The 14,015-nt window shown below is 38.3% G+C and overlaps 1 protein-coding gene across 7 annotated transcripts in view; it reads left to right on the top strand.

Annotated features, from left to right (window-relative positions):
- The window catches only part of PPHLN1 (periphilin 1), a 150,283-nt gene that overhangs the window by 438 nt on the left and 135,830 nt on the right, over positions 1–14,015 (top strand). For 5 of the 7 annotated variants that reach the window (XM_070454553.1, XM_020903223.2, XM_020903221.2 and 2 more), the window contains exons 2-3: positions 10,702–10,744; positions 13,714–13,805. In XM_070454553.1, the coding sequence (XP_070310654.1) occupies position 10,744; positions 13,714–13,805 (93 nt within the window). In that variant the 5' untranslated portion in view covers positions 10,702–10,743. Of the gene's footprint in view, positions 1–10,701; positions 10,745–11,841; positions 11,907–13,713; positions 13,806–14,015 lie in introns of all 7 variants that reach the window. The other 2 variants (XM_070454552.1, XM_020903226.2) reach the window with 2 other exon arrangements.

Genomic DNA, 14,015 nt, shown 5'->3' with positions numbered 1-14,015 from the left:
GTCGATAAATTTACTGAATGTGTTCGACGTGCCCAGTTCGGTCATAGGCACTTCGGGAGTTACAACAAAGTGTAAAGCGGCCTTTTTCTGGAGGATCCCTCAGTCTCGTTGGGGAGGCAAGGTCAACTTGGGGACACTCGAATTCACACAAAGACTCATCCTGGGTATTGGTATGGACAACTGTAAAACTTCCTGGCACCTTTTTTCTCCCTATAAATCTGTAATGGGCAAACACTTTTTTTCTCTTAAGTGGCAGTAAACAGGCCCATCATTCCTACAGAAACACCAGAAAATAATGCAGGGTGGTTTATACTTAACTTCTACCCGCCAGCACACGCACAACCCACTCCCTGAGAGCCTGCGTGCCAGCAGCCTGGAACTCAGAGCCTCTCGTGGAGTCTGCACGATCAATCCAGACCGAAGCTGATGTCTTCTAGAGAGACGGAAGTGCAATGCAGCCAGGGCGTAGCAGAATTTTGTTGCGGCCTCCGCGTCCGCCAGGGGACCGCTGGGACTAATTGTTTTGGCAAACTTGTGACCGGCCAAAACTGCCATGCTTCACATCCCTGTTATCCTTGGTTACCGCCCGAGATGTAAGCCCTTTGGTCTTCTATGCTACACCCTCATACCCCTGCTGCGCTATGCGCCCTCCCTCTCCCTTTATTAGGCTATCACTGCTTCTCCCTCCTTTTCTTCCCACATTTCACCCCTCAACACAGGAACTGTGCTCTCTGAAACCTTTCTTCTCCGCTCAACAAACTCTTTTACATATTCAACCCTCTTCCCACATTTCACCCCTCAACACAGGAACTGTGCTCTCTGAAACCTTTCTTCTCTGCTTCAAGCATATTCAACCTCTTTATGGAAATTTTCTTACATCTCCTGACTCTAATACTTGTTTTTTCCCTCCAGGCCTGTCAGTTGAGCCCTTTCTCTGACCCCTGCATTTGTGGGTGGATCATGGCTCTTGCTTTCCTGGCTTAGGCGGTAAAAAATCTTGCCTGCAATGTGGGAGAACCGGGTTTGATCCCTGGGTTGGGAAGATACACTGGAGAAGGAAATGGCAATTCACTCCAGTATTCTTGCCTGGAAAATCCCATGGACAGAGGAGCCTGGAGGGCTACAGTCCATGGGGTCACAAAGAGTCGGACACGACTGAGCAATTAACACTTTTTTTCATGGCTCTAGACATATTCAACTTATTTCAATTTCTAATGCTTTTTTCTTCTGTCAGTGTCTTTGCAAAGTTCTTTTTTCTCTGCCACATTTGATTTTCCTTATCCCACGCCTACCCCTTTCTGGTTGATTCCTACATCTGCTAAAAATCTCAGTTTTAGTCAGTTTCTCTGCATGGTATTCCTCATCTCCTATAGACAGAGTTAAGTACCCTTGCCATGTGCGAAGTGCTCTCTACTTGCCTTTTAGTAGCATTTGTCAGATGTATCCTGATTGCTTATCTCTTTGTCTTTGCTGCTAAGGTAGGCTTTTGGGGAGGAACTGTATTTGTCTTGTTTACTTCCGTAAATCCAGAGCCTAATAGGCAGTCAAGAATTTCTTGAGTCATTGCAGTTGCTGCAGATACAGTCTCAGAATTCAGGTAGTTGATGTCATCTTCTGATTTTAAAATGTAAAAAAATCTTTCAAAAGGCATCAGCTGCTACTCAGCTACAGCTGCTTTGGCTATGTGACTGTGTGCTCCCATGGTGCCAGAGCATCCAGTTCTTTTCAAGGAAAGTTGGAGATACATTTTCTTAAAGAGGCTATCTCCTACTTTGTAAATGTGGTCAATGGGATAATGTTTTATTAAGAAAAAAGAAACCTGGGCCAAACAAGTCACATGTGGCTTCTTAGTCATTGGTTTGGAATCTGTTTTAAGTGTTGTACGGTTCAGAAGTGGGCTTTCTGGAGAATAATAGAATTTGAACTGGGCCTTGATGGATGTTTGGAAATTGAGTGGGAGAACGAAAAGAAGTATTCCAGTTGGAGAAGTAAGTGTTCTTACTCTAGGGTAGTGTTTATTACTTTGTGACACGGTGAGGAGGCAGGCGTGGAGAGAACAGGAGGCTAGGTGAAATAACAGAAGGAGGGCATATGAAGGGCAGAGACGTTTGGATTTGTTACACTTAATTAGTAGACTGTTAGGCTTCTTGTTCAGGGAGACTTCAGCTATGAATTTTAGCATGGTTAATTGAGTGTCTGTCATAAGTGTGGAATGGAGGGTAAAAGACAGGAAGGAGGCTGACCAGTTAAGACTGTAACATTTATCCATATGTGAAATGAGGTTTTGATTTGACAGTATTATGCTCAGTCAAACATCTGATAATTTTGCCTATTAATTTCCGTTACTTGTTCACTTACAAGGAACAGTCAAGAAGCTACTACTAAGTATTTAATACTTAAGAAGTTTTCTTAAAACAGTGAAAAGTCAAGTGACATGTGGCACTAGTAGAGAATGCAGCACTTTAACAGTACTGAGTTATCGCGTTCATTATGAAGCAAGCAGCGATCTTTCCTCTAGCTTCTTCGCCTTCAATCCATCCTGCGTAGTTTCAGGTTAATCTTCTGGAATGACATTTTCATCTCACTTTGTTTCTAGGTTTAAAAGCCTACAGGGAGCTCCTTGTCTAGTTTCTGGCTTTGTTGTGCCGTTTAATGCCTTTGGATTTGTTCTCTCTGCCCATGCCTGTTTGCTCTGTGAAGCAGTGTGATATGGTGGGAAAGGCTTTGCTTTTAAAGTCATACAGGTCTGAGTCTGATTCTAGGCTCCCTAAGCCTCTGAGATTTGAGCTTTTCAGAGCCTCTGTGTTTTTTTCTGGAATGGGAGGGATAATATCTACTTCAGGGGAGGAAATGAAAGCTTGTTAAGTACCTATGCAGGCTCATTTCTGCTCCTTTGCAAAGCGAATCTTCTGCCCTCATCATTTGTATCTTTCTTAGGCACATTTCCATTCTGTTTTCTCGGATTCTGCCATTTACTGTTGTTCATCCACATTTAAGTGATTTTATATTTGATTATATTTAAATTTTCTTGGCTTTTTAAAATGGCCATTGCCTGTATTTATCTCTCTCTGAGCACTGAGCAGTGATTAATTTCTGTGGATTCTTTGCTTTATTTTGACCATTTTAGTTGACATCCAGTGTTTTTATTTTCCTCATACACTTTATATTCTAAAATTTATTTTTGTTCTAGATGTCTGGAATTTTAAACATTTTCAAGTAGAAATAGTATTATGTAATTTTTAGGCTCAGGTCGACACTTAAAAACTTAATTTAGAATATCAGGAATATGTTTACCTTGCTTTAACATCAATGGATCAGATCCTAAGGTGAAACAAGCTTAAGATTTAAAAAAAAGTCCCAGCCAACTATATAGGGATTTTAGAGAATAAGATGTAAGTATTTTTTGAAGCTCTCTAGATGATCCTCATATGAAGACAGGGTTGAGAATCACTGCTTTAGGTGCTGGAGCTAAAGGATTCTCATTGGTACCATTTGCTCAAAATGAAGTGGCATTAGTGTCATGAGATGTGTGATAAGACTCATAATCTAATAGTGCTCATTGGAAGTTTCCTGAATAACCAAAAGATAAAAGCCAATAATTAGGTTCTCCAGAATAGCTCATGTAGTGGTCATATGAATAATATGTTTATTTGGCCTATATTTAATAAGTACCTCTTGCCTGGAAAATCCCATGGATAGAGGACCCTGGTAGGCTACAGTCCACAGGGTCGCAAAGAGTTGGACACGACTGAGCAACTTCACTTTCTCTTTACTCTGCTAAACAATAGAAGAGAGGTACACAGTCATTGCCTTTGCTGTGGTGTTTAGTTTGGGAGGGAGGAGAGGAAGGAAAGTAAATTGAATATTATATTATATAGTACTAATATAGCAGTGCTTTAGGAGGCCTGAAGAAGAAACTTTTCACTCTTTCTGGAGAATATAAGAAAATCTTACATTTTAGCTGAATCCTGAAGAAAGAGTAGAGAGTGAAGACAGATAAGTTGAAGAAAGATATTCTAGGCAGGAGAAAGGCTTGCCATGATAGGGTGATGAGAAATAGTGCCACACTTGCAGAACAAAATGTAGTTTGATATGTCTGGAGGTTCAGGAGACTGGGAATTGGTAAGAGGTGAAGCTGGAGAGAGGATAAAAGTCAAAAAAAAAGCCATTTTCAAGTTTAGGTGGAGGCTTCATTCTTAGGAAATGGGGAGTCACCGAGAGATTTTTAAACTAGTTGTCTTATGGGAACACTCTTGCTGTAGTTGCTGGATGTAGGAGGTGACATCAGAAGCAAGGAGACCAGGGTTTTACTGTTGGGGGGTCCAATGACTAGACTAAAAGGATATGAACAAAGATACTGATAGCTGGGATAGGGAAGGACACGTGCCTTATATATTGAGGTGATAGAAGTAATTGGCTTTAGTTAACTGAGATATGATAAGTTTTGGTTCTTGTGTGACTCAGGTTTCTGATTTGGGCCTTTGTTTATCTGATATGGTGTCACTGACCAAAATGGGGAAGACAGGAGATGAAGCAGGTTTCTGAGTAGTATGAAGGCATACTGAATTGGAGGTGCTGTGAGATATCCTTTTGAAAGGAAGTGGAGATGTGGGAATCATTTATCTAAAGAGGGCATGTTACCAGCATTAACATATTTTCTATGGATACTGAACACATACATTGTATGGATTGTTCTAGGTGCTTGATATTAATAAATTAACAATGTATTTCTTATAGTTTACATTCCTAGTAGCAAGGGACCAGTAATATACATCAGAGTTATCTAGTATCTTAGATGATTAGTGCTATAAAAAAAATAGCAAAATTAGGGGAATCTGGTAGAAAAGTGACATTAAGACGACTTTGGAAGTGACACTGAGGGTTAACCATGCAAATACCTGGAGAAAAGCATTCTGGGTGGGGTATTGCCAGTGCAAAGGCCTGAAATGTGACCTAATTGCTCACCGTGGTTTGCTATCACATCAGTTATTGAATGAATATAAAGAGTGAAAGAAATGCATTTGGGAAGGAGGGAAAGCTATTTATTCTGAGTGTATTTAATACTGGAAGTTGACTAGAGAGATCTTTCTCTAATGCCTTACCTGTGGAATAAAAGCATAAATAGTTTGACAGGAGGATATTGCACTCAGCATTCTTTATGGTCCAGCTGTCATATCTGTACATGGCTACTGTAAAAACCATAGCTTCGACTGTATGGACCTTTGTCGATGAATTGATGTCTTTGCTTTTTAATACGCTGTCTAGGTTTGTCATAGGTTTCCTTCCAGGGAGCAACCGTCTTCTAATTTCATGGCTGCAGTCACCATCTGCAGTGATCTTTGAACCCAGGAAAATAAATCTGCCACTGTTTCCATTGTTTCCCCATCTATTTGCCATGAAGTGATGGGAATGGATGCCATAATCTTCATTTTTTGAATGTTGAGTTTTAAGCCAACTTTTTCACTCTCCTCTTTCATTTTCATCAAGAGGCTCATTAGTTGCTCTTTGCTTTCTGCCATCAGAGTGGTATAATCTACATATCTGAGGTTAATATTTCTCCTGGCAATGTTGATTCCAGCTTGTGACTCATCCAGCCTGGCATTTCGCATGATGTACTTTGCATATAATTATGTTAAATAAGCTGGGTGACAACATACAATCTTGGAGTACTCCTTTCCCAGTTTTGAACCAGTCAGTTGTTCCATGTAAGGCTCTACTGTTGCTTCTGACCCACTTGTAGATTTCTCAGGAGACAGGTGAGGTGGTCAGGTATTCCCGTCTCTTTAAGAATTTTCCACAATTTGTGGAAAATTGTGGTCCACACAGTCAAAGGCTTTAGTATAGTCAGTGAAGCAAAGGTAGATGTTTTCCTGGAATTCTCTTGCTTTTCTTATGATTCAGTGGATATAGGCAATTTGATCTCTGGTCCCTCTGCCTTTTCTAAACCCACCTTGTACATCTGGAAGTTCTTGGTACACATACTATTGAGGCCTAGCTTGAAGGACTTTGACCATCACCTTACTAGCATGGAAAATGAGTGCAGTCGTGCAGTAGTTTGAACACTTCGGCATTGCCCTACTTTGAGATTGGAATGAAAACTGACCTTTTCCAGTCCTGTGGCCACTGCTGAGTTTTCCAAATTTGCTGACATACTGAGTTCAGCACTTTAACAGCATTATCATTTAGGATTTTAAATTGCTTTGCTGGGATTCCATCATCTCCACTAGCTTTGCTCATGGTAGTACTTCCTAAGGGCCCCTTGACTTTACACTCCAGGATGTCTGGCTCTAGGTCAGTGAGCACACCATCATGGTTATATGTTTCATTAAGATCTTTTTGCATAGTTCTGTGTATTCTTGCCACCTCTTCTTAAGCTCTTCTGCCTCTGTTTAGATCCTTACCATTTCTGTTGTGTATCGTGCCCATCCTTGCATGAAACAGTCCCTTGATATCTCCAGTTTTCTTGAAGAGATCTCTAGTCTTTGCCATTCTACTGTTTTCCTCTGTTTTTTTTTGCATTTTTCACTGAAGAAGTCCTCATCTCTCCTTAGTATTCTCTGGAACTATCAATTCAGTTGGGTATATCTTTCCCTTTCTCCCTGCTTTCGCTTCTTTTCTTTCCTCAGCTATTTTGTAAAGCATCCTCAACCACTTTGCCTTCTTGCATTTCTTTTTCTTTGGGATGGTTTTGGTCACTGCCTCCCATACAGTGTTATGAACCTCTGTCCACAATTCTTCAGGCACTCTGTCTACCTGATCTAATCCCTTGAATATATTCGTCACTTCCACTGTGTAATCATAAGGGATTTGATTTAGGTCATACCTGAATGGCCTAGTGGTTTTCCCTACTTTTTTCAATTTAAGCCTGAATTTTGCGGTAAGGAGCTGATGATCAGAGCCACAGTCAGCTCCAGGTCTTGTTTTTGCCGACTATGTAGAGCTTCTCCATCTTCAGCTGCAAAGAATATAATCAGTGTGATTTTGACATTGACCATTAGTGACAGCCACGTGTAAAGTCGTCTCATGTTGTTGGAAAAGGGTGCTTGCTTGGTCAGTGTGTCCTCTCGGCAGAATTCTGGTAGCCTTTGCCCTGTTCTGTTTTGTATACAAGGTCAAATTTGCCTGTTACTCCATGGATCTCTTGACTTCCTACTTTTGCATTCCATCCCCTATAATGAAAAGAACTAACATCTTTTTTTGGTGTTAGTTCTAGAAGGTCTTGTAGGTCTTCATAGAACTGTTCAGCTTCTTCAGCATTACTGGTTGGGGCATAGGCTTTGATTACTGTGATTTTGAATGGTTTGCCTTGGAAACGAACTGAACTCATTTGGTCATTTTTGAGATTGTACCCAAGTACTGCATTCCTGACTCTCTTGTGGACCATGAGGGCTACTCTGTTTCTTCTAAAGGGATTCTTGCCCACAGTAGTAGATATAATGGTCATCTGAATTAAATTCACCCATTCCTGTCTATTTTAGTTCACTGATTGCACAGGATGTTGATGTTCACACTTGCCATCTCCTTCTTGGCCACATCCAGTTCACCTTGACTCATGGACCTAACATTCCAAGTTCCCATGCAGTGTTCTTCTTTACAGCATTGGACATTATTTTCACCACCAAACACAGCCCAGCTGAGCGTTGCCTCCACTTTGGCCCAGCAGCTCCGCTCTTTCTGGAGCTGTTGGTCGTTGCCCTCTGCTCTTCTCCGTGTTGGCCACCTTCCTTTCTGGGGGCTCTTGTTTGATGTCACGTCTTTTTGCCTTTTTGTGCTGTTCGTGTGGTTCTTGGAACAAGATTACTGGAGTGAGTTGCCATTCCCTCCTCCAGTGGGCCAGATCTGATCAGAGCTCTTCACTTGACCCGTCCGTCTTGTGTGGCCCTGCATGGTGGGGCTCCTATCTTCGTTGAGTTACAGAAGCCCCTTCCCCACGACAAGGCTGTGATCCATAAAAGGGAGTATCGGTTATTAGCAAACTTCTGAAGCCTATGTTCCCCACACTGAATTCTAATTCTTTTCTCTGCCTAATTGTGACGTAGAGGGTCCTTCCATTTTTCTGTTGTATTCTTCAGTTTTCATGGGGTGTTGGGTTAGAGAACTTTACTAGAGTACTTCTGATACTCCTCGAATGGGTGGAGGTTAGTGAAGTGATGACAGGTAAGTAAACATCATCACTTCAGTTTGCTGGGAGTCTGAGTGCCTTCCTTTAAATTTAGCTGATGAGCTTCAATTCCAGAATGGGTCAATAGGCTAAATCTGGGTAATGTCATAAACATCTGCCTCTGTTTTGAAGATTGCTATGCACATCACTTATTCTTAAATGCTTCAGAAATTACACACAAACTCTTTGAATTCAAGGTGATACTAGCATTCTTCCCTCATTGCCCTACGCTACCTTCATCATATCCTCCTGCTCTGATGCCTTTTCCCTTTCCTGTTGTTTTAAAATCCAGCTTAAAGTCCATCTTCTTTACAGCCCATTGTGTTTTCCTTTCTTTTGCAGGTAATCATCAAACTATGTCTTCTGTTCTTTTTTACTAACAGTACATTGTTGCCTACGGAGTTGTCTGTATTTCTGTGTTTCCCACTTACATAGGTTTCTTAAGAATGAAAGGGGTGTTTTCTACTAGTGGAAGCTAATTATTTTGCTACACCAAAGCTCTGTTTAATTTCACCACTGTTTTGTGCTCTACTATTTTATATACTTACTCGGAAATACGTAGTAATTTAGATAATAAAGATTATATTTTGTTATTGCTGTTTTATAAAAGCAATAGGTATGGGAAGAGAATGTTTAAAAGCTAAATACCTGCATATTCACTAAAAATATTAATATTTTGGTGTATTCACTAGTAAGAAATAAGTTAAAAAAGTGAAATAATTGATTATAAGAGATTGCTTTATAGGCTAATGTTTATATTTATTCACAGTGATATAGACAAATATGTATTTTTATTTGTAAAGGAAACTAATTTCCTTTTATAAAATTATTCCTATAATTACAGTAATTGAAATTTTAAATTAAGATCTTTAAAAAATTGTCAACTTTTTAAAGTAAAGAGAATTTACTTTATTTACCAGTTTTACTTGAAACTGTTTTATAGCTCCTAATAAGGTAAATATTGGGGCATCATTAGGTATGAAGTCAAATATGCAACATTGTCATAGATTTCACTGTAGGAGTTGAAGTTTTGGTAATAGTAGTGTAATATCTAGCTGTTTGTGGATGTTGTTTGTTTCTAGTAGAAATTAAGTTCAGAATACAGTTTGATGCCTTACAGGAGATATATTCAGCAAATTCAGTTGAAAGTTTGATGCTGGATAAATTCATGTTAAATTTTTTTACAAAATTGTAATAAAATATACACAAAATTTTCCTTTTTAGCCATTAGAGTATAGGATTCAGTGGTATTAGGTACATCACATTGTTGTGCAGCCATCACCACCGCCCAGTGCTTTTCATCTCCCCAAACTGAAATAACATACCTATTAAACAGTAACTATCTATCTAATAAATTTGCTTTTAAGTTTGTTTCCTGTCTCTGGATTTTAACTCCGTGATTCATTTCGTTACACTCAGCTCTTCCACAAAGGAATTTAACTGGTCTCTTGTCTCTTGATGATGTATATTCTAGACAGTGCTATTTTGACTTTCTGTATGATTGTTTCTTAATTTTTGCTTTGTTCTAGCTGCTTTATTTCCAGTTGCTGGCTTCATCAAAGTTAATTACTTTCACTGTTTGCTGCTTTTTTTCCTGTAAGTTGTGGATTGATTAATTAAAGTAGCAATACTGTGAGGTAATTGCAATAAAATTTTTGTTTTTCGTCTTCCAAACTGCCAGGCAGTAAAAGGGAGCTAGATCAAGAGATCAAGAGCGACCTATACATTTAAGACTATAAATACAGTCTTGTTTCTTCACTTAGCTAGTGAGGCACTTCTCAAAATTTCTGTACAGAAATTAGGTGAGCCTAATTTTTCTAGTAGACCCACTCCTCTGTCCTTTGAATTTCATGCAAAGTGGTAGGTACAGCTAGAGCCTTGAGTAGAGTTAGTTACTTTTTTTAAAAGTTAAGAATATTTGAGATATTTGCAAATTTCATCATAAGTCATATATGCCTTTTTTCTTCTTTTTTCATATTTATGTGAGGTTGCTCAATGTACTTTGTATATTTTGAGGGAAAGTCATTAAAAGTTTTCCTTCAAACTTACACCTAATAAATTGAGTGTTCTTTGATGAGCTGATGATTATTGATTTGATACTGGGATTACTTTTGAAGATGGGACCATTTACTACCAATATAAAAATGTAGGGTTTTCCAGACTAAAAGGATGTCAGATTTTCTTTCAATATGCGCGATGCTTTAAAGCTAGTGTTCTGGGGGAAAATGACCTTCAGCATCTAGTGCAGTCCTTTCAGAGAAAGGATAAGAGAGATACCCTGTCCACCTCTCAGTTGGCAAAATTGGGACTAGAAATCTTCTTGACAACAAAATTTTGTTGTTATTATGAAACTTGAGTGGCCTCTGGTGGTCAAAATAATATATTCTATTTTCAAAGCTGTGTTTGAAGGGAGTTTTGCTTATTAAAGCACATAATTTTTTATTTTGAGAGCTTGTACAAATGAATGGAAGTTTAATTATATTTCTCTATTGGTATGTACAGACACAAATCCTTACATCTGTATTCCCCCCCACCTACAGGAAATTGTTGACAACTTTAAATTTGATTCCTGAAAGGACTCAAGTAAGTAGAATAGTAATTATTCATACATTTTTGTTGGTGTGGGAAGCCAGTAGATTTCAGTAATTTAGTATTGCATCTTGTTAAGAAACTATATAGTATTTCTTTAGAGCTCTTGTAGTTTTTCTTTCTCATTAATTACAAAATCTTACTTTTCCTTATGTTCTCCTTTAGTTCATTAATTTATAGTTATAATTTTTGCCATCACTTGACATATTTTATTTATTGAATGATTTTCAGGACCTTTAAAAACAATTATCTGTTTTTATAACATTAAAGTGTGTAAAACATGCAGTGAAAATATTTACCCTCCTATACCTCAGCCATCTCATTTTCCCCAGAGGCAGGCACGGTTATGTTCTTTTGCTTATACTCCCAGGAGTAGTCTGTGCATAGCATGTGTGTATTCATATCCTGCTTTTTTACTTCCAAGGTGTCTGAATACTCTACATGTTAGTCTCCCCTTTGCTCTTTTTTACTTAGCGGTGTATCTTGACAGTCTTTCTATGTTGTTATATATGATATTACTTTTCCTTGACATGGTTTGCATAGAATTACTTTATATGAATGTATAATATTTCATTTAATCTGTACCCTCCTGAGGGACATTTTAGGTGGCTTTCAGTCTTTGCCATGCACACGGACAAGTATATGTAGATGGGAATTGCCAAGTCAAAAGCATATGTATATTTAATATTTTTAATAGATACTGTCAAATTGTTTCTAGTCTGTTCCAAATTATATTTCATTAATGCATGAATGTTGCTTTCCTTACCCTGGGCTTCCCTGGTAGCTCAACTGGTAAAGAATCTGCCTGCAATGCAAGAGACTCTGGTTTTGATTCCTGGGTCCAAAAGATCTGCTGGAGAAGGGGATGGCTACCCGCTCCAGTATTCTTGGGTTTCCTGGGTGGCTCAGCTGGTAAAGAATCCACCTGCAATACGGGAGACCTGGGTTTGATGCCTGGGAGAAGGGAATGGCTACCCATTCCAGTATTCTGACCTGGAGAATTCCATGGACCGTATAGAACTTGGGGTCACGAAGAGTTGGACACCACTGAGTGACTTTCACTTTCACTTTTCTTACTTTCATCAAAACAGGTTGATTTTGCAGAGCTTTGGGTACACCATTATAGTTTTAGTTTTCATCTTTATTTTGAAGAAAGGTGAGCATCTTCTCAAAAGATTAAGCAATTGCATTCCTTTTCTTTTGTGAACTGTGTCATATATCTGTTTTTCTTTAGGGTAGCTGGGTTTTTTTTTTTTCCCCTGTGATTTGATTTCAGTTTGTTGCTGTTACTGTTTCTGTGTACTATTATCTTAAGTAGGATAAAACCTAACTCATTGTTTAGACTGAAACTTTTTTTACTGAAGGTAGGAGAGAAGAAGTAATGTTGACAGTTCCTTTTAAGCTTCCATCAATTCTTCTACCTGAAAGACTGTTTACTTTGAAATAACATTGTTAATAATGTCTGATTATAGAGTTGGAATTAAGGTTAATTTATGCATAATAGTAAAAGCTAATTTATAACTTAAAAGATTTCCCCTGGCACCTTTGGTTAGTTAATTTTATTTGGTCTGTTTGTATTAGAACACATTATAGTTTTTTGTTTTTTTTTTACAGAGAGAATTAAGGTTGATTGTACTATGGTAGTGTTAAAAAATATTGCCCTCATCTTCCAGACTTTATTTTTCCCTTAGCCTAAACTAACCTAAAATATTACAGTCCTGTGCTGCCAAAACGGGATGTCCATTCTTTTTTCTCCTCCTTAGTATTTCATCATAAAGAACCACCAAAAATCTCTTGATGTGTGTCTTTGAAATATTTTTCTTCTTCACGGATTTGTGGACTGTGCGTGTGGACTTGTTGCCTTGTTTTCTGTGTACTAAAAGGCCCAAACTTGGTACCTGTCCCATTTTGCTTCTTGCTCAAGATCATCTGTCTACTCATCAGGATGGTTCACAGATCTGTACTTCTGCATGAGTACTTTACCCTCTTCCAGTTCTATCCTGTTAAACATTTGTCATCTACTCTGGGGCTACCTGCCTGTTTTTGTAGATAGAATGTTTTGGGAGCGTGGCCACACCCATATATTGATATATGTTGCCTGTGACTGCTTTCCTGTTAAAAAATAGCAGAATTGAGCAGCTGTAGCAGAGACCTGTGACCTGCAGTGCCAGAAGTATTTGTCTGGTCCTTTACAGAGACATTTGCCAGCTACTCAACCATGGCGTCAACGTTTATGTAAATAACTTACATCTTGTTCACAGATGCTCTTTCATCAGGACTCTATCACACTGCATTAGCTCTCTACCCAGAATGTGTCAGCTCTCTGTCAAAGTAGGAGTCTCTCTTTGCAGCCCCACATGTGAAGAATGCTGGCAGAACTTTTAATTTCAAATTTTACAAAGGTGCCTTGAAATGAGATTATAGAGTTGAAAAAAAATCAAGAGTGGTTTCTTTCAGGGGTTGTTGAGTATGTTTTCACAGGATTGTTTAGTGTTTTTTCCAGGTAAAACCACTTCTTTGGATGTACAGAGACAGTAAGCTTTTAAGGATATTAAAAGATGAAGCTGCTGTTGTACACATCATTCAGCTTTGCTGATAAGCCTCTCATACTACTCATTAAAATGAATCTTTTATAATTTTCACTCTATGAGAATGGAAAACTGGTGGTAGTATGAATCTTCCCATAGTTAATGGGAATATGGTCTTTGAAGCTTTTCATAGCCTTGGAAATTGAAGAAAGGTGGGACTTTTTATTACTTTTTTTTTAAAGAAAATTTCAAAATTATTTTTGAAGAATTGTTGTAATTATTCTTTTTTTCCTTTTGATCACTTACATTTATTCCCCCTTAAGTGTCTCTAGAAAATATTTGTATCAGAATGTAATAACTTACCTTTTCATTTTCTTACTTACTTCCTAGTAACCTAAAACCCATTATTCTCTGGTTTCTTTTTTTATTCTTTAGTGGCTTACAAAGGAGATGAAATGTGGTCTGAGGGACGATATGACTATGAAAGACTTCCAAGAGAAAGAGTACCTCCTCGAAGTCACCCCAGTGTAAGTTGTTCTTACATTAGAATAATTCAAAACCTGGCGTCCAAGTGAATTTTCTCTGTCAAAACTAGTTGAAATGGGGATAGATCAAGCTTTTAAAAGTCAAAAGTTTGAAAATAAGATAACATTTTGTTTATGTAGAAAATCTATAGTTTATATTTCTTATTTAAATTTCTAAAAGGGAGGGCTTGTGTTGAATGTAATTTGTAAAGA

Source organism: Odocoileus virginianus, chromosome 24 (genome assembly GCF_023699985.2).
Source record: "Odocoileus virginianus isolate 20LAN1187 ecotype Illinois chromosome 24, Ovbor_1.2, whole genome shotgun sequence".
Lineage (NCBI taxonomy): Eukaryota > Metazoa > Chordata > Mammalia > Artiodactyla > Cervidae > Odocoileus > Odocoileus virginianus.
The sequence above is the reverse complement of the archived record's forward strand: the minus strand, read 5'-3'. Positions and strand labels throughout refer to the sequence as shown.